The following is a 24,085-nucleotide window of genomic DNA, read 5'->3' on the forward strand; positions in this document are numbered from 1 at the left end:
CCTAGAACCCAGTTACCTATTTCTTCTCTTTCAAATGCTGAATCTTTTTCCTTTTTCCTGTTAGTTGCAGAACTCCAACACCAAAACCGGAAGAAAGGAGGAGTGCTGAAACCTGCCCTCCTAATCAGACACGAATGATAACTTATCAGTTCTTGGCCATGACAGGAGTCTGGCTGGGTACCCACTGCAGAGACATCATTTAATTCTCTCAACCATCTTATGGGGCATATGCTATTATGATCCCCGTCGCACAGCGACATAACCGAGGTTCGGGGGACTTAGGTCATTTGCTCAACACGTCAGGAGGCCAGAAGGTGGAGCCAGGAATACAGAGGTCACTCCGGAGCCTGGAACCTTAAACTCTGCACGCACCTTCCTCGTCCCGAGATGCTCCTGACGACTCCTCGGCGTGGCTCAGGGGCCAGGAGCCCGCGTGCGTCGCTCCCCGCATCTGACAGCGAATATGGTAAAGCTGTAACCGATGGGGCTGGAAGCTGGGGGCACCGTCCCCAGAACCATTTCCTCCCGGCGCCTCGGCGGCCCAAAAGTATCCCGGAGATAACTGCAAGCGGCCCGCAAGCAGCCCGCGGCCGGCCCTGCCCAAGCGCCAGGCCCCTCGGGTCCGGCCAGGGATGCCGGCCTCGGGGCGGGAGGCGCAGGTCCGCCGTCGCGCGCGGCCTTTCCTCGGAAGCCTCCGCCGCCCCGCGCTCCTCACGCCCCGCGAAGGTACCTCAGATCCCGTGTCCTCGGCCCAGCGCGCTCCAGCCGGGCGGCCTGTCAACGCCCCTCAGGCCACAGCCCTCCACTTCCGCGTCCCGCCCGCCGGAAGTGACGAACCGGAAGCTTCCGCTCCTCTCACGGGGGGCGGGGAAAAGAAGATGGCGGCGCCCAGCAGCCGGTGAGGAGAGAGGGCGCGGGGACCACGGGGGGCCACCGGACTCGTGCGTGATGGCCGCATCCCCGCATACTCTTTCTTCGCGCGTCATGACAGGTACTGCGCCCGTTCTCGGGCACCACCTTGGGGGAATTTTCTTCTTTTTGCCACGTGTGACGCCGTGGTTCCGCCTACCTGCAACCTTGGGAGCCCTTGGCGAGGTCGGCGGGGCACCAGTGCGGGAAGTGACTTTTGGAGTAGCCTGACGTGAAGAGGCCACGGAGCTAGGGTCTAGTCTTGCACTGGGGCCCCGGTGGTCCGCACCGTCTCCATCTCCTTCTCCCCCTGGGCGCGATGTCTGGTGCTTCTTTCAGTTTTCAGAGACTGGAGGCTGCGGGAGAGAGGACGGAGTAGAACCTGGGGGCTCCACGAGCCTCTGGGCTTATTAGAGTCTTAGGTCCTAGCCATTTGTAAGTTACTCGTACGTCCCGCTTGAAGGACCGGGCAAGTGCTTTTCTCCCCCACCCCCCAACCCGGAAGCCTTGTTCCAGGATAAAGCGTCCTGATGGCGATGATAAAGATGATGACCACCACGGACAGCGGGCCACAACCACCCCCTGACCCCCAGACTTTTGTCTTTCTCCATTAGCGTGGTCCCTGATATAATCCTTCCACGCCAAGGACCTGTCACAGCTGTATGTTGAAAGTGGGATGCACTTTCCTGCCCCTTGGCTCGGTTTCAGCTCAAATGTTACCTGTTCAGAGAGGCCTGACCACCCTATCTAAGGAGAGCCCCCCGCCCCTCTGTTCTTGCATCACCCTGTTTCTTTCATGATGGTTAGCACAGTCTGTAGTTATTTATTTATAACCGGTTTATTACGTGTTTCTCCTAACTAGAAGATTGAACCTTGTGCAGGCAGGGACGGTATCTCTCTGGTTCACCTCTGTGTCCCCAGTGCCCGACACAGTACCGGGGGTACACTGTTGGTGCTGAATAATTACATGTGAATGAATGAAATTTCTCCTGATGGAGTTATTAAACTGGAGGTTGGGAACTGTTTTGCCCCCCTCCCCCCCGTAGTTTAGGATGATAACTTATGGGTCACGAATGTGTTGCTGGTGGCCCATGTTGGAGATGGACTCCCTTTGGGCCTATTAAATGAGACAGTTCAACTAGATGATCTCCAAGGTCTCTTCTGGCTCAAAAGGAGGGCAGGAGGGTGAGAAGTGGGAGTGTGTATAGATGAAACAAGATTGGCAGAGGTTTGGTAGTTGTTGAAGCTGGGGGATCAGTGATGGGGGCTCATTGTGTTCTGCTATTGCGTATGACTGGGATTTTCCATAATGATACATTTTATCTAAAGGGTCTGTAGTTCTTTTTGAATTTCTTTGTTGCCTTCTCCCATCCCCGACTGTGCATGTTTGATCCTGACCCTAGACACTCATTCTCAGAGAGCTCATCCTTTCTTAGTGCTTGAATTACCACCTCTGTAGGGAGGTTTTTCCAGTGTGCGTTCCTCAAGATTGGCTGCTTTACTGCCTTTCAGTTCTGTATTTTCAGCTTCCTATAGGACAAGTCCACCTGACTACTTAGAATTCCCCAGTTCAGTAAGTGGACTGCATATGGTCCACATGGTTTGTTGCTGGACCCATCTTTCTGATGCAGGTATGGGGGGAATTAACAGACAGCTTAGCTTCCTGAAGCTATGAACATAATCGCCAAAAGATCTGCTAGTAAGTGGTCTGTGCAACCTGCTATGATCCACTTGGAAGATCCACTGGAAGAGCTTGATATAGAAGCAGCATGGGGGGAAGGTGGCAGAAGGGTAAATAGGGACTGTATCAGGTATCTAGGGGTCATGCCTGACTGTTCTTCTAAAGCTTCAAAGAATTTTATAGCCATTAAAAACTTTTCAGGACCTTTCAGCTTCTTATCTGTGCACTTCATTTTTTTAAAAAACTTAATTAATTAATTTATTTATTTATTTTTGGCTGCATTGGGTCTTCGTTGCTGCGCGCGGGCTTTCTCTAGTTGTAGTGAGCGGGGGCTACTCTTCGTTGCAGTGTGCCGGCTTCTCATTGAGGTGGCTTCTCTTGTTGCGGAGCACAGGCTCTAAGGCGTGTGGGCTTCAGTAGCTGTGGCACACGGGCTCAGTAGTTGTGGCTCGCGGGCTCTAGAGCGCAGGCTCAGTAGTTGTGGCGCACGGGCAGAGTTGCTCCATGGCGTGTGGGATCTTCCCGGACCCGGGCTCGAACCCGTGTGCCCTGCATTGGCAGGTGGATTCTTAGCCACTGCACCACCAGGGAAGTCATGTGTACTTCATTATAAAAGCCCTACGATCATGACTCAGTGTTGATGATGAATAGTGGATAAGATCATATGTTTCCAGGTTTTTTTTTGTTCTTTTTTTTTTTTGCGGTACGCGGGCCTCTCACTGTCGTGGCCTCTCCCGTTGCGGAGCACAGGCTCCGGATGCGCAGGCTCAACGGCCATGACCCACGGGCCCAGCCGCTCTGTGGTACGTGGGATCCTCCCAGACCGGGGCACGAACCCGTGTCCCCTGCATCGGCAGGCGGACTCTCAACCACTGCGCCACCAGGGAAGCCCTGTTTCCAGATTTTTAATGCATCTATTATAAGCCATGTGTATCTTCAAACCTACATTTGTTTACATGGGACCAAAATGTCTTTAAATTTCTGGGCACTGACTCATAGAGATATGACGTGTTTTGACTAAATGAAGTGTTTTTTTTCATCATTTAAAAGTACAGTTTTCCTAGCTGTTTTTCTTCCCCCCTGTAAAATCTCGGTTTTAACCCACATAATCTTGAGAGATATTTTCCAAAGTGGTTCTTTTCCTCACAGGAACATGCATTTCTCATTGGACCAATGGAACTCAAAACTCGTTTTGAAATTAAGGCCCAGAACAATAAAACTTGATGTCTTCTCGACATAATCTTTTAATACTGAAAATTGTATTATCCCAAAGAACAATGTCAAGGCAAAAAAGGAAATACACGCAGCATCAAATAAATAGATAACAGACCCTTACTATCAGAGGACTGAATTCAAAGGAAATTTCAATCAGTGGCCTGATTTCAACACTACTGTTCCTTCCTGTACCTATATACAGACAACACATATTCTCATGTATGTGGAAAATAAGCGTTTTATACTTACCTGAGGGTTGAGAGTATGATTCCAGTGAAGAAGGGACTTATCTCCAGTCTAAGATAATTGCCATGTTTACTGAGGGGTGGTGATAGCTCTCCTTCCCACAGTCCAGGTGAGCGATGTGGGTGACCCAGTCATCAGACATCATCTCATTCTTATATGGAAGGCACTCTGCTAGCTGTTGTAACGGAGGTGAGGAAAGGAGAGTCCCTACCCCTGAGGAACTGAAAAACATGATGCAGAAACAAATGGAAATATTTGCATTAAGAAGTGCCACAAGTGACTTCCCTGGCGGTCCAGTGGTTGGGACTCCGCCTTCCAATGCAGGGGGTGCAGGTTCCAGCCCTGGTCGGGGAGCTAAGATCCCACATGCCTCTCGGCCGAAGAGCCAACACATAAAACGAGGCAATATTGTAAAAAATTCAATAACGACTTTAAAAGTGGTCCACATCACAAAAAATCTTTAAAAAGAAAGAAAGAAAGAAGTGCCACACAGAAACAGTGTGACGTGATAGGGCAGCTGAAGGAGACTTCAGCAGTTTACAGGCAGCGGGTGGAGGCAGGACCGTGCCAGCGAGGAAGCAGCGTCAGCGCAGAGGCACGAGCTGGAATGGTGGCGCGTGCAGTGCAGAGCCCGAGACAGCGAGTCATAGGTACAGGTTTGGGCAGGTGATGTGTATTTCGGGCTTCAGAAGAAAACCGTTGGCTCTATGGGACTTGGGTTGGAGAGGAAAGAGAGTTAACCGAAGTCAGGGCGAGTGGCTTGAATCCCACGCCTGTACCGTAGTCCAAGTGTGGGATGACAAGGGTCTGTATCTCTCAGCGGCAGGGAAAGAAGTGGACAGACTTGACCAGTGTTTCCGAGTTGACTGGAGTTGATGATTATTAGGTGATGAAGGAAGAGTTCAAGGTGGTCCTAGAATCTCAAGTAGGCGATGGTTCTATCAGCAGTAGGGAACAGAGTAAAGATAAGGGTGAGAGTAACATTCTCAGAGACGTACTAGAACCCATCCACGTGGAGATACTCAGCAGATGGAAAGAGGCGTAGTGACTCTAGAAATGGGTTGAAGATGAACAATTACCCTGGAATTACGTTTGTTCAGAGACAGTATGTAGTGCTCAGAACAGCAACGACACAGCTGCCTTCACGTGGCTGACACAGCAAGAGGAGCCACCGCAGGAACCCAAGAACTGATAAGTTGCGGGCGGTGGAGAACCACGGGTCCTTAGGGTCATGGAAGCCATGGAAGGAGAGACTTAAAAGAAAGGTGGAGAGGGGGTCTGTGCTGTGGTCCTGTTGAAGGCTTGCCCAGGATGAGGCCTTACATGGAAGCATTGGATTTGTTGATGTTTGAGAGAAGGTTTAGAGAGAAATGATTAAAAGCCAAATTCAGATACAACAAAAATAGCTTCTTCCTAACTAGGTTCATAGACTCATACTTTGTTGAGAGCTATTTCCTCTCCCTTTTCCTTGGCTTACCTGACATGGCCAAAATATTAATCTGAAACATATCTTCCAGTTTACTGTTATTTATTGAGAAAAATTCTGCTTCTTATTTTATACTTTTTAAAAAGTGACTGAACTGATTGTTTTATATTTTATTCTTTTTTAAAAATTAAAAAAAATTTAATTAATTTATTTTTGGCTGCATTGGGTCTTTGTTGCTGTGCGCGGGCTTTCTCCAGTTGTGGCGAGCGGGGGCTACTCTTTGTTGCGGTGCGCGGGCTTCTCATTGCGGTGGCTTCTCTTGTTGCAGAGCACAGGCTCTAGGCGCCTGGGCTTCAGGAGTTGTGGCTCGTGAGCTCAGGAGTTGTGGCTCGCAGGCCCTGGAGCGCTGGCTCAGTAGTTGTGGCACATGGGCTCAGTTGCTCCGCCGCATGTGGGATCTTCCCGAACCAGGGATTGAACCCGTGTCCCCTGCATTGGCAGGTGGATTCTTAACCACTGCGCCACCAGGGAAGCCTTATATTTTATTCTTAAAAAGATCTATGGTTTGGTCATTTCAGCATTTGATATAATAAAAGCCTAATGATCCTGAGATGAAAGTGTTCCCTAGCCCTGCTGGAGAATTACACTCACTTAAACGGTGAGCAGGGCTGATCAATACCGTTCATTCACAGGTCTGGATCAGGTCATTTCAAAGTTCTGACCCATCACTCATGTGTTGCTTACCGTGGTGTGGGCTCTGCTTCTGGGTAGGTCCAGTCATCACTTGGTGAGAAGTATTAACGATTTTAACATTTTTCCCCCTTCCTCTCTATTACAGGCTGGGTAGGAGGATGTGTCTGGTATCTAGAAAGGAGAGCCTTGCAGGAGTCACCTCGTAGGTTCCTGCATCTTCTCAGGAACGTCAATCAACAGTGGGTTACATTTCAGCACTTTAACTTCCTCAGGCACATGGTACGTTGAGAAGACCATCCTCACTTTGTGCTCCCTGCCTTTACTTTCCCTGTATGAGGGGACTGTAAGAAGAGTTTTAAGAAGTACTCTTTGAAAAGGACTTTTATTTCATGTGGTCTGAAGTTTATCCACAACTTTAATCCCTTGTTCTGTTTATACTTAACTGAAACCAGAATAATTCTGGTGTCTGAGTTTTAAAGTATGATCTTGAACTTATTGATTAAGTTTGGGAAAAGATTGAAAACTGCTGGCATGTTTTGACTAGGCCACAATTAGGAAAAGCTGAACTGTTATGATGCAACTTTTTAAATTCTTTAAAGTTCTGTGAATACATCAGTAATACAGAAATAATTGCTTTAACCGTGTGACCTTCCTGTTTTCTAACATCAGCAGTGTATTCGAAAGTCTTTTAAACACATGCCCTTCTGAGCAGATTCAAACAAATTGAGTTTGTGATTTGCTGGGCGTTTTACAGTGGGCGTTGGTAATATAGCTCAGTAGACTTTTGTCCAGGTCGACTTCGTGGTATCGGCAGTGTGGTAACTTACATTTGCCACTTTCTCAAATGGCAAAGAATCATAGGATGAAGAAACGACAGCTAAAAACTCATGATTTCAGTGCAAGCAGGAAAGAATAGCAAATTCATACTCTGAAGTCCTATTTGACATTTCTCTCACCTTTTTTTTTTTAACTTAAAATGCCCACTTTAACTTTTAAAATCTTAATGAAGCACATTGTTTTGATGAGAGATTTTAATTTCCAGAAATGTTCAGACTTTTAAAGTTGGGGATCGAGGATAATGGATGTTTAGAAGAGAAACTCAAATGTGTTTAATGCCTTTTTTATGTAAACAGAACTCTGAATTCATTCATGAGTTTGTAACTCCTTTCTAAGATGAGTATATGTAATTTCAAGTCTTTGTGATGTAATGAAAAATTGCTTAACTAGTTATCAGGATAGGTTGCTTCAAGTCCCAGGAGCATCTATAAGTAACTAGTTGTTGATTCTTTTCTTTGTCAGTTTATTTCCGAGCCTTGGTTTCCTCATCTGAAAATTAAAGCGAGAGATACTAATAATGATCCGTCTTTTTTAACAACTTTTGAGAACATTGGATGAGATACGTATTCGATAAACTCTAAAGATATATGTTACATAAAACTGTAAAGTGCCTCAAGGATATTAGTCATAGTTACTCCTTTTGCTAGTAAATAATAGAGATTATCTGACTCTAAAATCCAATTCTTTCCCCACACCCACTGCCCTAAGGTCACTGAGCCCTGGGTTGTGTCCCCCACTGAGTACGTCTGCATGCACTGTTCACCTGGGAACATGGAAAGTCAGCAGGTTGCCTTGGCTCTTGATTATAGAAAACTTTTTCATTGTATTTGGAATATGCAACCTCCAGTTTCTGGTACTACATGGAGGGAAATTCTGGGGGAGATGAATATGAAATAAATTTATCTTTCTTTCAAGGAACTTAAATTCCTAGGATTTTCTAAGCCGTAGAATTTGAAAAACCAGTTAATTGTATTCTCCATATTTCTTAGTAGAGTGATTCCCATGTAACACTCTAACACAAGTTACTTCAGTGAGTATTTTTAAAGGTATAGGAAAATCTTTTAGGTATTTTACAAGTTGGACTGATGGAAGGTGCTACTGAATAAACATTTAAGAGCATTTTGGGCCTTGGTTTCCTAGTAACGTGTACCTTTTTTATTCAGTATGTCACACAACTGAACAGAAGCTTCAACCAGCAAATGAAACCAAAGCCGGAACCAGTGGCATCTCCTTTCCTTGAAAAAGCATCTTTGGATGAGGCCAAAGCCGAAATATATGAGATGAGACCTCTTTCACCCCCAAGCCTGTCTCTGTCCAGAAAGCCAAATGAAAAAGAATCAATAGAACTCGAACCCACCCCAGTAATTGAAGGCTCTATAGCTGTGGGAACAGAGACAAAAGAAGAAAAGCAGTGGAAAGAGATGAAGCTGCGTGTGGATGATTTGCCAGGAATTTTGGCTCGGCTGTCCAAAATCAAACTCACAGGTACTTTGTTTTTCCAGTCTAGTCGGATTCTTACTTGAGAGTGGTTTGGGTTTTTTTGTTTGTTTGTTTTTTGGTTAAACAAAATGCTAATTTTGTTATTGCCCCAAAAGGAATGATTTTGAAACTATGGGTCCCCTCTTAGTATTTTTCCTCTCTTCAACTTAATTGGGATTTGAAATCAAATTTTTGGAATTCTGTTTACGCAGAATAGTAAATAGTATTACCCTAAACATATTGTACTAAAAATGGTCTCTCTTTTATTTGCAGTTAACAAAGAATATTTATCCTGCTTATTTCCTTGTCTTTTGTGTGTTCACACCTACTACCCTGTGACGATGCAGTAAGATAATGTGTTCCGTTTCAGTTCTGGAAATAAGAAGGACTGCACTGCTGGGCTTGATGGGCAGTGAACGCACGGGCCCTGGGACTCCCAGCTCACTGTTGTGCTTTGCTTCTTGTAGGGCCTCTGGGATTGTCCCACATGTGTGGGAATGTAGATTGTTTCTCTGCGAAGAAAGCTGGTGACTACACTGTTGAGCAAAGCTTGTCTGATTTTGTAAATAAAGTTTTATTGGAACACAGCCATAGCCGTTGGTTCTGTGCTGGTGTCATGCTACCTCAGCAGAATTGAGTCATTGCCACAGAAAACTTATGTTCTGGAAAGCCTGGAATATTTCCTGTCTGGCCCTTTAGAGAAAAAGTTTGCTGACCCCAGCTATAGAGCATGGACTAGTGAGAGGCAAGGATGATGGGAAACAAATCAGTGGTGGTCAACTGAGAAATGACTTGGGGCTGAGTTAAGGAGAAAAGGGTGGGGGGAGAGAGAGAAATATTAAGGAAGTGGAATGAACAGAACCTCAGGTAGACGTGGTGGAGTGCTGGGGGCCATAAGATAGAAGGTTTACGACACAGACTTGCAAGGAGTCTTAACTGCTGTTAGGGGAAGCAAGCCTTCCCCGGTCCTGGGCACTGTGCTCCTTGCTATCCTCCACGCGGCCCAGTTCTGAGAGAGAACGTAGAGTAGTGACCTCTGGGCTGGAGTCCCTGCCCTCAAATCCTCTCTCTCACTGGTTGAGTGACCTTGAGCAAGTTCCATACATCTCCGTGCCTCAGTTTACCCATCTGTAAAGTAGGGATAATAATGATACCTACTTCCTAGGTCAATACTGAGTTTTAAATGGGGTGACATCTGCAAATTGTGTAGAAGAGACCATGTTAAGACCTATACACTTGTTTCTTAAATAAATAAAATAACTTCGTCACCTGGGTGCCCCTGCAGGCACTTGAGTTTGCTGCCCCTGCTCTAGGACAACTTGGGGCCTTCTGCTGTGGAAGACTGGATGAATGGTTGTGTTGAGACTTAAGAATGTGAACAGTGAAGGGAGAACCAGGTTTGGGGGGAGAACAGTTTTGGACACACAGAATTCGAGTTGCTGCTGGCATATCCAGGTGGAGAGGTCCAGTGGGCACTGGCTGTGAAGGACAGGAGCTCAGCTAGACCACTGGGCCAGAAGAGCAAGCGGTCTTCAGTGTAGGGTTGACTGTGAAGCCGTGGTGGTGAGCAGGGTTGCCAGGGGTCAAGTGTAGAGTGACCAGAGCAGAAGGCCAAGGACAGGACTTTGGGGCATGTTCCCTTTTAAGGATTGCACAGAGTGTATAATGGAGTCTGCAAGGAAATAAATGGTCAGAGGAAGGGAAAGAGGAAGTGGCTTTGTCACGGAAGCCAAAAGAAAGCCAGTCCATAAAGGAAGTGATCAACACTTAAATGGTAGAGGTCTCCTAAGATGCCTGGCTATGAAGTTATTTTATTTGGCAGTTAGGAAGTCAGCGATGACAGCCTGCAAAGTCAGGAACTAATTATCAATGTTTCTTGTTAGAGTCTCAAACGAGGTACTTTATATTATTAATTTAAAATAACGTCTTCAAGTTTGTTTCATAATGCTTATTTCTTTAGGGACAGATAGGAAAGGATGATAACTGGTTTAGGATCATTTGGGGGGGGGGTTAGGGGCACATTTTCCCCCAGATGTTGTATTGGTTTTCCTTTTCTGTACCTTATAGTGCTGTATATCTGAATAGGCATTCCAGATGCAGGGTTTGATATTTAAAACATGGTGTCTGAAATCTAAAGCAATGACTAAATCCCTTCTTTAATGGTACATGTTGTGCTCTATTTATGTTGCTTGTCGACTTACCAGTCCCTAGGTGTCAGTTTGCTAAGGAGCATACGTGGCACGTGTGTTCAAACGGGGCTTCTGCTGTCCCCTGAGATCAACTCCCAGAGGCCTGGGACCGGACCCAAAGCTCTGCATTTTGGCACGCATGCAGATGATGTGATGCCGGTGGTCCTGGACCACCCTTCGAGAAAGTGAAGGAAGGGTTGCACAGGCAGAGGGCCAGGCCCAGCCCCAGTGGCCTGGAGGATGTGGGAGAGCTCGCCCCTTACTTCCCGTGAGCCAGAGCAGCCCTTGCCACCACTGGCACGGGAGCAGCCAGCTGGGGGCTCTGGACCACACAGGAGAGATGTGCACAGGCGAGGTACACATCTCGGAGGGGGCAGAGAGCAGCAGCCTCCCCTGCAGCCACAGATGGAAAAGCCCTGGGCAGTAAATTTCTCCTCAGAGCATTTTATATATTCCATGCCCCAGGCTTCTGGACGAGCTAATTGAATTAAAGTCATTTCCTTCTACTTATTCCATTTAAAGAGGCAGCACCCTTTGGGTGACCCCGACCCTCTTATTTGACCTCTTACCTCCCTGTTTATTTTATTACTTGAATTCACACATGTCTTGGAGTCAGCAGGATTTTTTTTTTTTTTAAAGAAAATCCCTGGTATCTATAAATTGATTTCTTTTGGACTCTTAATATCTTGGGCAATTCGTTTATGGCTAATGGTAGCCGAGACAGAAATACCTGGGAGTCAGTGATCACTTTTAGAGAACTAGTCTTCCTTTCTTTGCCTCCTTCTGTTTATAGCTGAAATACGCCGAGGATAACTAACTGTAGACTTAAGTGAAGAGCCACACAGTGACATCTTTGCATTTCCTTTGTAGGATAAGAGGGTGGCAGTGGGATGATGCTTTGGCATTTATGCCAGGATCTGGGCCAAAGTTTGCAGGAGATAATGCCATTTACAGAGATTTTTTTTCTGTGAAAGGAAGTAAGACTGAGTTTATAAAGAAGTAATAATATGTCTCCCTTGAGTTTCTCTTGCCAGCTGAGCTATTTACAATATGTTTTTGGAGTTTGTTGCAAGGACCACACTGGGGTGAAGAAATTTTATTTGGATTAGGATCATAAGAAGCTTTGGTGACTCAGCTGAGTTTATACTTAATATGTGTCAATAAAAAGCAGAAATTTTTTCCTGAATAATGTCTGTGCTGAAAAGCTACAACACATTTTCTGAGACCAGAATACTAAAATAGATTGTTTATTGGAACCAATAGATTAGGCTGTCCATGGAACTGATATAAACTACAGTCTGTCAGTGTATAGATTTTTTTTCCCCTGGAACCTAGAATGCTGCTTTTTATTAAAAGGAAAAAAAAAAAAACAAGAATAGAGGATACAATTTTATTTTAGATTGCTTGTAGTTTTTAAAAGTCAACGTACTGTAATCAGCTCTCAGATACTGCATAAAGGATTTTTCTCATTTTCATAAAAATATTAGTTGAGTAGAATTTTAATTTTTAAAATTTTAATATATATTTTGAAATAAATACCTTAATATTTATATACTTGTTAAATGTTAAAGCAGTATTTTTATTAGTAAGTGTTTACTTTTAGAACAAATAGATAAGCGAAAGTAAGACGAATGGAATCTCCTTATAAGTCTACCCTCTCAAAATAATAACCATTTTGATGATTTTGGTGTATTCTAGAATGTTTTTCTATACATGCCATTCAGATATTTTTGCTTTTTAAACAAAAGTAAGATCATAATGTAAATGCTTTCTGTACTTTTTTAAAAATTCTGATTCTGTGCATATCTTTTTGTGTCCCTGTGCTCACCCTGTTTTTGATGACCTTCTCTTTTAATAAGTAGTGTTGTCTGAAGACACAAAAGCACATGATAACCTACCACCCAGTTTGACATGGTGTTGTTGGACTTCTCTTGCATTTTAAGCTTGAGGATAGAGGCTCTCAGTTTCCATTACTGGTAAAACATTCCTGTGGCCCAAAGGAGACACAGAGGCAACCAGCAAGGGAACTTTTTCTCTGAAAAGGTTTTTCCAACGTGTTTTTGAAACCACAGAGCCAGCATCCTACTTTTTCCCAAGTCTGGTTTCTCGTGCCATCCGCTTCCATGCTCAGCACACAGTGTGTCTGTGCCCAGCTTTTGCCCCAGTGCCCCCGCCTGCTGGGCATACCCGCTGTGCAGGAGCAGTGTTGGTGTGGGGCTTGCTCTTTGGGTTAAGGTCCTCAGATTCATCTCTGCCTCGGCTCTGTGAGAAGTACGTCTGGGCCAAGCCCTGCTTTCTCTCTGGTGTGACTGCTCTTCTCTCCCTCCAGCTGTGATGCAGCTGCCTCCAGACAGTCCTGCTGTTGCATGAAGTGGGTCCGTGTCGCCGTGGTCCACCCTGGCCTCTGCTTCTGGCCCCTCACCCTCCACACCAGCCAGGAAGACAGGGTCCCGTCAGATAGCCTTTATTTCCCATATTTATCCATTTTCTTCCCACTTGGTATTAAGGTAGTCTAATTTTCTACTATTCAAATAGTGAAAGTAATAAGTCAGCTCTCAGCAACTGTCTTCAATTTCAACTCATCTGCACTGTATTTAACAAACATTTCTTGAGGGTTTTAGTATCCTCTCTTTACTTAATTTATTGCTGATGTAGGTTTTTCTCCAATTTTCATTTTTATTCCATCATTTCATTTGGTTTCTGGTAGGAGTGGGCCACGTAGATGCCTCAGCCAGTGTTCTAAGTTAGATGAAAAATGCATTTATCTCGGCTATTCTGTTTTCTATTGATATAATTGTTTTAAATTCAGTTTGATGTTATTTGGATTGATTGTAAGTGTAAGAGGTGTGGTAGATGCTCAAAGAATGTAGAGATAAATTTCACGTGGATGATAATCATTCTCAAAAAAACATTGACGACTTTAAAGAAGAGAAGGAGAAAAAGCTATGAGTTGAGAATGGGCTCAGCTCCATGTAACTGAAAACTTGAAGAACAGTGACTTAAGCAAATAAAGGGTTTATTACTCTTTTGTAATAAACCTCAAGAGAGGTTTATTACTCTCTTGAGTCTGAAATTAGGAGCCCAGAGCTAGTGCTCAAGGATGTTGTCTACATAGCTGGCTGCTGTTTTTTGCTCTGTTGTCATTAGCTTGTGGCTTTTGTCCTCAAGACCACAAGATAGCTGCCACTACCCCATCATCATGTTATGTTCCAGGCAGAAAGAATGAAGAAAGGGGATGGTGTAGAAAAGCAGAAGCCTCCTTATGAGACTTGGCCTTTTTAGGGATTTCCCTGGTGGTCCAGTGGTTAGGATCCTACACTTTCACTGCCGAGGATGTGGGTTCGATTCCTGGTTAGGGAACTAAGAGCCCTTAAGCCGTGCTGCCTTTTTACTTGGGAAGGGAAGCTTTTGATAGGAATGTCTCCTTATATCTCATTGGCCAGGACTGTACAGCATGGCTTTACAGCTAAAAGGGAGGTTGTAAAAAATTCTTTCCTCTATCATTTAAAAAGCCAAAGCATCTGAAGTCCAGCCTAGTCAACTCTGTCGGTATCCAGCTTCTCTGTATTCTCACAGCACCCCCCGGGCTGTCTCATTATGCAGTGTATCCCCTCCCAGGAAGAGGATGCAGGGCTGCCCACCTCTTCACCCCCAGTTTTCCAAAGAAAATAGAACAGCACCCCTAGGTCTGCTCTGGGACTATACCACATGTGCACTTCACATGTAACGTGTTTAAATGAAGACTGCTTTGCCACCTCAACATGCACTTTCCCAGTGGTGGTTGTGGATGTGTAGCCATCTGTCGGCAGTCTTTCCCTGTCGTCTTGATAATCAGATACACATTTGAGACTCCTAGTTTGTGCTGGGGAGTTGTCAACCCTGGACTGTACAGTGAGGAAGGCCACCCAGCCCAAGACTACCTTGACAAATGTAGGTTTTAGGTTGACAGTGAAACTTGAGCTAAACAAGGGAACAAGCCAGGTGGTCCCATGGAATTTCCTCTTTCCTTTCTTTGTTGCATTTAACAGTCACTGAAGGCTTTGGCATCCCAAGTTTTCTTCCTCACCCCAAATTCCATCATCGACCTAGGGGACTTCACCATCTTTAGTGGTTCTGAAACTCCTCGAATCGCTTGTTATAATGCAGATTTCTGGGCTTCATCTCCATAAACCCCTTCCTCAAGGTCTGGGATGGGGCCTAGGAATCTGTATTTTAACAGAGGGCCCTAGTAGGCATGGTCCCCAGAACATATTTGAGGAGCTCTTCTTACCTGGAGAACTCATTCACCACCTCTGTACCACCTCATCTTCATTCTCAGCAAACTACCTTGCTTTCCATTTCAGAAAAAAATAGAGCTTTAGTTCTCATCAAGCGGGAACTCAGCAACTTCCTGCAAACCGAATTTATCTGAATTCTCACCTGTCATTGCCTCTTCTCCCCTCTGCCTGTTCCCCCGACCCTCCCCCCCATCAGTGGACGGCTCCATCACCGTGGCACCTGGGAGTCCTCTTAGACTCTGCAAACGCAAGCAGGCCTCCCTCCTCTGTGGAGGGCGGGTTACTGCATCTCTGGAGGGGACCAGACGATTGCTTCCCAACCCTGCAGGTCAGAAATGCCCAGGTGCCTAATTAGCATTTGGGGGTATTATCAAGGGCTTGGTTTCCAGTTCAAAGCAAAACATGGTAGCATCTCATTTATTAAGATTAAGGAATGAAAAACTTACAGAAGTGAATTTAAAAGAATGTTACAGGCTTATCTCTAAGTACTAAAAATAGTTTTTGCTCAATACCATTTTTTTTTATATCTTAAGGGGGTGGATAGTGAATTGGGAAGTTAAGAATGAAAAGAGGAGTGCTAACATATCAGTGATTTGCTAAAAAAAAATACAGGGGCCCGCTTTTTATCTGTATTCACACGGGCAGGGGAGGAGGGTAGGTCTGTCTGGTGCTCCGTCACCCTGCGGCCTTGTCCTTGCCGTCGCCCTGCCTCTCGCAGTCACGTCTCCCCGCTTCCCCATCGCAGGCCAGCTCCTTCTCAGCCTTCGGTCACACCTCTGAGCTCAGTGTGAGCGGGCACTCGGTCGGGAGCCCTTCACCTCCCTCACGGCGTCCGTCCGCAACTGCACCCTCTGACATGCTCCCACGCTCTGTGGTCATGCCTGCTGGCTTGTCTGAATCTTCCCCAGCCTGTGGGCACCAGGAGGCCTGGGACCACGTCCATCTTCCTGCCTTGTTGCATTGCCAGGGCCTTGCTCCTGTTCTGCCCATAATAGGTGCTCAAAAAGCAGAAGCTCGATGGGAAAAAAAGAAAACTAATGAACTCTGTTGCCACCATTTGTAGAATTTGGAACAGCTTAGCCTTTTAATTACAAATAATTATTTTACTGTGATATAATAGTTGAAATGTTTAGTGGTGACTGAAAAGTATTGTACTTGAACTAGATGACCTGGGGCCCCTAGATTTCCTCTGTCTGCTTTGTATAGTGTCACCTTCACCTGTTGTCATTGATAGGAAACTGAGAAAAATCTTCGTTATTTTAATGAAAAGTGCTCAACTAACAGTTTCTTCTTGCCAAACTCATTTTTCAAAAGAAGTGTTTTTACTTCTTAAAAGCTTGATAAGCATCAGTTTTATGGAAACGTTTTTTAGTTAGTTACAAAGGTTGTAAAGTGTTGGTTATTAAGTATATTGAAAAGAAAAATTTCTTTATTGAAAAGGAAAACTAAAACTAGGACGACAAAGTAGAAAATCTTTGATGGTTCAAGGAAAAACTGTGATTGAAAGAACACTCTTAGGGCCTCACTCGGTGTTGCATAATTAACTTGGATATACACAGCTTTTATTTATGTGTTTTATTTATGTGTATCACCGACCTGATAGCAATTTCATCTTCCTTTTCTGAATGCCGTTTGGGTGCAAACCCAGCGCTTCCTCGGGACTGTACTTAAATGTTTCCTTTTGGTAACAGTGTTGCTCAGTAAATTTGAAGTTAGGGGTTTTAATTTGGTTTTAGGATTTTTAAGACCAGCTCTGGTCACTGAGTATGAAAAAAAGAAAGGGGAAAACTAGAAGGCCCGGCAAGTTCTTAGTTTTGCAGCTGTGTTATTAAAAATCTCCACTAAAAAGTCTTTATCTTTTAACCAGAAGTGGCTATGGTTTGTAATCAGTTACCCCCTGATTGACAGGCTTTAATGTAGCTGAGAAGAAAGTACCGTGTCTCTCATCAATTGACTTTTCATCTGAACATAACAATAAGCGTAGAAGTCGCCACCTTCCTCCATACACGTGTGGGTAAGATAACCGTTGGGACGGTCGCGGAACACGGCCAAGCTGTGGAGGCTAAAAACTCTTAAATTAGACATTGAACCATTTGAAGCTTACGGTGTTAACAGAAATGAAGAGAGAGGAAGAAATCATTAAGTACAGCTACCAAGTAAAAATACATGCTCGTCTGAAAATCAGAAAAAACTTAATTCTTGCCTCTGAATTAAGTTGTATAATTTTGAACTTTGAGATCTGCTAACAAAAACATTCCATTGCTTGGAGCCACCGGTGAACAAAACCACGTACAAATTCATTAACCGCCTGTTCTTGGGCAGCTTTGTACATAAAAGAGCTTTCAAGAGATTCATCACAGGCTTGTAGGATTTGGGTTATAATATTGCATAGTATCTGCTATCAAGGATAATGAGATGTAATAGATCACAAGGATAATCTGAAATCTATAGAGAATCTCAAACTCTCATTTAGCCAGTGGTTTCAATCTTTTGAGCAGATCTTTTATCAGAGTTGATAACTATCCAAATTGACTTATTGGAGTTTTGTTTTTCACTTAATTCTTTTGGGGCCAGGGCTGAAAAATAGCGAGGCCTTGAAAGACAGAGATAAAGCAGGATGTAGATGACCAGTGTGTTAATATAATCGTTAGAGTTATTTCTAAATGACGATCTCAGAAGAGAAAGCAGCTCCATTGTGCTTACGCTCAGAGACCAACAGTTCTCAGAGTATTGAGCCTTTATCAAAAAAAAAAAAAATCGTTCCTGACAAAGCTGCTGCTGCGGGAAAACCTATTGCTTATTGGAAAAGGCGAAACCCTTCAGTGGCTCCCAGCTGCCCTGGAAAGCACACTGCGAGCTGGAGCTGGGGAGCCTGGCTACACGGGCACGCAGGACGTGCAGGCGGCGTCCCCGCAGCGCGGGGCTCCCTCCTCTGGGACCTGTGGCCGTCCCCCTTGAGACCCGTGCTGCAGGGGCGTCGTGGGTTATGCGCAGGTACGCGGTGTCCTGCAAGCCCTGCTGGCCTGGTGGTGGTTTTGTCATCAGCTGGGTGGTGCGTGTGTATATCTTCCCTTCCTTTAGCGGAACTTTCTTCTGAAAATGAGTCTTTGGAGTACTTGCTACAGTACATCCCATAAAGCAGAGAGCCAAATATTATGCCTAAAGCGTATGACTCTGGGTTAGACGGTAGATTGAGTTCACTGCCGCTGGTTGACGCCTGGATCTCCGTGTATAAAATCAGACGTAATACCCACCAATGCTTGCCTTGCTTTTCATTTTAGAGCAAGCTTCTGCAAAGTTTGTTAGTCGTGTACTTTATCAGTAAAACAGTTTTAAGTGCACGTGTGTATATTTATAAAATGTTTATGCTATTGTATATAAATATGTCATATATAACAAAAATGTAAAGTTACTTGTAAGTAAAATTCATGTATTCTTACACCAATGTATTATATTCATTTTAAGATATACAAAGTGTGTGTTTTAAAAGAGAGGGTTGAGAAGTCAAATATAAGTGCAAGTTCTCATGTTTTCTTCCCATAAGTGCAGTGTTTCCGGGATTTAAATAAATGTAAGGGCACTTTGGCATTGCAAAGTGCTTCACAAATGTAAGTCTTGTTTTTATCACTATCATGGTTAGTCCACATTTCTTAAGGACTGCACTCCGGGCACTCCCCTGGACGTTCTAAGACAGAGGCGCGTGGAGCTTGTGTGAAGTGTTTTGCTGTTTCTCAGAGTTCCTTAAGACACCACTTTGAAATGTTAAGTCTAAGCATAGTGGCTGGAAAAATACATCATCTTGAAGCTCATTTTAATAATTACCAAGAGCACTGCTTATTAAGCCCTTATTACTTGCCAGGCACTGTGCTGAGTGCTTTTGTTATACTAGAAACTAGTGTTTCTCTAAAAGGTGTCCCTCAGTGTGGACAGGAGCATGGAGGCTCCGCATGGCTGGTCCCGTGGACAGTACGCCTGGAGAGACAGAGGCTGTGGGTAGTGGCATTTGCATGATTGAAGGTTGTACTAAGAGAGGTTAACTCGGTGTTGCTCCAGAGACAAGGGTTCTATCCAGAGGGAGTCGTCCTGACTTGATCTGGGAGAGAGAGAGAGAGAGACCCATCCCACAGCTGGAGCCCTTCTGTGCAGGGCTGCCTGGGGAGAAACCGCTTCCTGTTGCCAGATCCAGGGACAGTGTCCATTCCTCCATCAGGACAGAGATGAGACTAGTTGACCCTAAATTCCCTCTGACCTTTTAGGGCTTTATTATTCTTGGAGTCACTGAATTGCGTTTCGCTCCTCTGCTTGTACCCATTCCGCTTATTCCATATTGAAGGCCCGTGTCACTGCCTTAAGATCCCTCACGCCACCTGTGTTTGCACCATTGCCACCCTTGCCAGGTCCTCTCTCTGCCCACCTGGTTCCCTGCAGTGGCCTTTGCATGGTTCCTGAGCGAGCTTTCCTCCACTCCGGTCAGTCCTCTCTGTCCTGAAGTCTAGTCTTCCTTAAGTGCCACCCTTGTTACAGTATCACACGTTTTCTCTTACTGCAAACCATGATACCACAAACTTTGCAGGTTAAAACAGCACGAGGTTCTTACTTTGTAGTTCCTAAAGGTCGGAAGTCCAAGTGTGGCCTGGCCGGATCCTCCACTCAGGGTCCCCCTGGGCTGAAATCACTGTGGGCCGGGGCCGTGCTTCTCCCCTGGGGCTCGGGGGCCGCTGGCAGAACTCATACCTTTGCATCTCTGCGTCTGAGGTCCCCGGACCACTCTGCTCCGAGCGGCCGCCTGGGCTTCTTTGCCATGTGGTCTTCAGGTAGCTCACACGGGGAGGCTTGCTTTCTTCTAGGCCAGCCAGGGTGTGCCTGCTTGCGACCGTTTGAAAATCTAACAACCTGTTTTTAATTATAGAGAGCTTCTCCCTGGAGGAGACAGGCAGACCAGAGACTGCATCTGGTCACTCCTTGTCAGCGACGGCATCTGGGAGGACGTGGCCCTGACCAGTCTTAGGTCCAGCCTGATGGTTCCAGAAAGAGTTGTGGGTAGAGCTGCAGCTGTGCTAGGTGTCAGGACTGCCTTTGTCACCATGCACCTCCCTAGGTGGCTGCTGAGTCTCTGCATGGCGGTGATTGTGTCTGGGCTGGACCTCCACCCACGAGCCAGGGGCAGGTGGGAGTGGGTGCATCGGGGTAGGGGTATCCCTCTTCCTTGGACCTCCAGAGTCACCCCTGGGCCTGCAGGACAGCGCTTCTGGGCTTCTGTTGGATGGGTCACACTTCATTGGCGACATTGATTTTATGTTTATTTGTGAAGGGACAATATGAGATTACCAAATAAAATATAATTTCAAGTGCTGTGAATGAAAGAATATATTACATTCACTGTTAATGAGATCCTGGTGCTGCAAAATGATTCCATGTAATGAATCCCAGGAAATCAATGAACAGTTTAATTACCATTGTGGCAGTGCTGTGTGAGAGTATTGCTTTGGTCAGTTTTACAATTTATCAATTTTCTTTTCCTTTCTTTAAATTAATTGCTTTGATGAAGTAAGTATAAATACATTCTTTGTTAGCTTTTGATCTTTTTTTTAGAAATGTGTTACAAAATTCAGATTTCTTCCTTTTTAGTAATACTGGCCCCTGTATTATAAAAAATAATGGCCCCTGTATTATAAAAAAATACACATTTTTTAATGTATATTACCGTTTACAATTTGTATATTTTTAAATGAGGCAGTATTTCCATTTTGTAAATTTAATCATTGCTAAGTCTTACTAAAACATTGTCCTGGGCTTCCCTGGTGGCGCAGTGGTTGAGAGTCCGCCTGCCGATGCAGGGGACATGGGTTCGTGCCCCGGTCCGGGAAGATCCCACATGCCGCTGAGCGGCTGGGCCTGTGAGCCATGGCCGCTGAGCCTGCGCGTCCGGAGCCTGTGCTCCGCAACGGGAGAGGCCTCAACAGTGAGAGGCCCGCGTACCACAAAAAAAAAACCAAAAAACAAAAAAAAACATTGTCCTTTTCTCTCTGTCATTCTTTTGTAAACTGCTTTCTGTCTCTTCTCAACTTACCACTTGACCCATCAGTCAAAAATTTGATGTGCTTTCTGTGTTTATTGTCCATTACCCAGTCATGCTCTGGGGGCAAATAAAAAGAAAAACACCGCTTTTGTGTGTCTGCATACCTTTTTCAATTTTAAACAAAGTGAATTTTCTTTTTACAGTATTTTTAGCTTGACAGTTCAGTGACTGTGTTGCTATCTTTTCCACTATGGTGGTAATTGATTTTTAAAACTTATTTATAAATCACAATACAAAATATTGACCTGGATATTTAGAGACATCTAAAGTTGTTTTTTATTTTGGTGACTCTAGATTTTACTAATTATATATTGAGAAAGTTATCATGGATTTTCTACACTCTTTTAACTTACCATAGATGCTTATAAGTAGTCTACTTTTTAAAAAATAACTTTATTTGTTTATTTTTGGCTGCGTTGGGTCTTCGTTGCTGCATGCAGGCTTTCTCTAGTTGCGGCGAGCGGCGGCTACTCTTCGTTGCAGTGCGCGGGCTTCTCATTGTGGTGGCTTCTCTTGTTGTGGAGCACGGGCTCTAGGCACACGAGCTCAGTAGTTGTGGCTCACGGGCTCTAGAGCACAGGCTCAGTAGTTGTGGCGCACGGGCTTAGCCGCTCCGTGGCATGTGGGATCTTCCCAGGCCAGGGTTCGAACATGTGTCCCCTGTGTTGGCAGGCGGATCCTTAACCACTGAGCCACCAGGGAAGCCCAGTAGTCTACTTTTGGTCTAAGATTCAAGGTCTCAAAATAGAGTCAAGAATTATTTCAACTGATTTACTCTATGGAGAGAAGCAATTTACTGAGTTCCACTTTGAGAGGGAGAACCCTGCTGTCTCTTTTCCTTTGAATTCCCGCATTGACACCATGGACCCTTTGTTCTTCGGGTACTGCTGGGAAGGAGCCTGGGTGTTGAGAACTCTTCTCCCAGTCCTGGCTTGCCGCCACACATGGGGTGACACGTGAGGAGCCACTGAACCCATGTTCAGGGCTGCTGAGTTGTGCAAAACAAGATGACTGATCCTAGAACACAGCCTGTTGTAAGGCTTAGCGGTTGATGTTGTGATGTCTGGAAAGAGTGACAAGCCTCCGCAAAGGAGGGTGCTGCTTGAGTTTTGTGCACCTCTTGCTAGGTAGGTATGGCTAGGGCTCCTGCCTCCACGGGCTTATATTCCATGGAGGCGCTGGAGTGTGACAAGTACCAGGAGGGAAATTGAAGGGTGATGTACCTGGGGAGAGCCTCCCGCGCGTGAGATGGTCAGGGAAGTTCTCCCTAAGACGTGATATTTAAGACAAGATCTGAAGGACGAGAAGGATCCAGTTATGGGAAGAGGCAGAGGGAACAAAAAGTACAAGGACCTTGAGGCAAAAAAGAGCCTGACCTGCTCAGAACAATGCCTCATGTCCAGCACGGTACCGATTGTGGGTTAGGTGTGCAGTAAATGTTTGTTGAGTGAATAAGTGAACGACTGGATCGGAAATACCTATCTTATTTTTCACTTTTGAGTGTAATGGAGTTAAAGGAAAATTGGCGTTTTTCTATAGTGAACACATATAGTTTTTATAATCAGAAAAATGTTTTGTAAAACTTTTTTTTAATGGAAGATCAGCCTACAGGTCATGTTGTTGTAGTGGATTGTTTCACATGGAGGGGGCTTGCTTGGCCGTTACCGTCTGGCCCTGCGTGGTGACGAGCTCTGCTCTGTTTCTGTGTTGCAGCCCTTGTGGTCAGCACCACCTCAGCCGGATTTGCCTTGGCCCCAGCACCTTTTGACTGGCCCTGCTTCCTGCTGACTTTTGTCGGAACTGGCCTGGCTTCCTGCGCTGCCAACTCCATCAATCAGGTCAGTGTGTCACCTTTCAGCTGGATCACGATTTTGTTACTTCTTAGATGATGATATTGTCACATAAAAAAAAAAAAAACCTTCCAGGCTTGCACCTGTAACTGGGAAGGTCCTGTGAACCTGTGTCCTACAAGGTCTGGGACACAGAATCAATTTGTCTTTTCTATTGAGGCGAAAGGTTTTCACATATTTTCAGGGGAGAGAGTGTTAGAGTATCTGCCTCAAATGACCAGGATTCGGGGTTAGGAAGTGTTTTAGGGCCGTCAGACTTTCTCCTCTTACCCACTTCAGGTACATTCCCCTGCGCTTACATTATTATGTGCTGTTCTTTCTTTGGTTTGACTTGTTTGCGTTTTAAACCACCACTATGCAAAACAGTGTATTTTAAACAAGCATATCCAGCTTAAAAAAAAAAATCAAAAATTCAGTATTCAGTAAACTTGGTGTGTGGAGTCAGAATATATCAAAAAATTAATTAGCACATTATTTTTAATGCATCTTCCCCTCCCTATTATGTATTATTTTAAACATCAAAGTGATTCTCTAAAATAGTTTTTTCCCTCCGCCTGGTCATCGTGGGGTGCCCCAGCCTTGTGGCTTTCTCATAAGATGCTGTGGTGGAAAAGTCTTGGCTAAAACGTAAAGAAAGTCATTTTCATCACCAGAACACCCAAGAGGAGTTGGCACGGTTTTAAAACTGGCGTCCAAGTTACCAGCAGGCAAACAGCTTGGCTGAGTGCATGCGTGAGTTGGTAGTCTGAAAAACATGAGTGTTTTCATTCGGTGATGCCGAACATCATTGTGGTGTTTACAATGTGTTACCAGCTTTTTGGAGAAGGATCCATCTATTTCAAATGAAGTTAATTTTCTGTTACAATTTTAAGCATCAAAACAGTCTTACAGTGAGGTTCAGACAGCCCTGCTCCTTTGTCCCTCCTGTAAACCATGATGCCATCTCTTCCAAGTTGCTCCTACCCTTTGCTGCCCTCCCATATTCCCTGGCTAAGAGAACGGTCATGGTTTCACAATGAACATGTTTTTAATGAAAATTGGAATAAAAAGCAGTACAAGCAAAATGGATTTATGTGGCTATTTTGGGGTCTAGGTTTCAAAATAGTTTTTAAATTATTACTTTTATGTAATTGTAAATCTGGGTCAAAAGATTAAGCCAGGAAAACATTCTAGTTTTCAGGCTCCTTTTAAAAATTGAAGAACT

At 44.8% G+C, this 24,085-nt stretch overlaps 1 protein-coding gene across 2 annotated transcripts in view; it reads left to right on the forward strand.

Moving 5' to 3' along the window:
* The first annotated feature begins 387 nt into the window (after positions 1-387).
* LOC101276582 (protoheme IX farnesyltransferase, mitochondrial) overlaps positions 388-24,085 on the forward strand; it is a 135,110-nt gene continuing 111,412 nt past the window's right edge. For both annotated transcript variants that reach the window (XM_049702239.1, XM_004267210.3), the window contains exons 1-4: positions 388-991; positions 6,316-6,449; positions 8,171-8,492; positions 22,745-22,869. In XM_049702239.1, the coding sequence (XP_049558196.1) occupies positions 388-991; positions 6,316-6,449; positions 8,171-8,492; positions 22,745-22,869 (1,185 nt within the window). The remainder of the gene's footprint in view (positions 992-6,315; positions 6,450-8,170; positions 8,493-22,744; positions 22,870-24,085) is intronic.

This window comes from Orcinus orca, chromosome 19 (genome assembly GCF_937001465.1).
Source record: "Orcinus orca chromosome 19, mOrcOrc1.1, whole genome shotgun sequence".
Lineage (NCBI taxonomy): Eukaryota > Metazoa > Chordata > Mammalia > Artiodactyla > Delphinidae > Orcinus > Orcinus orca.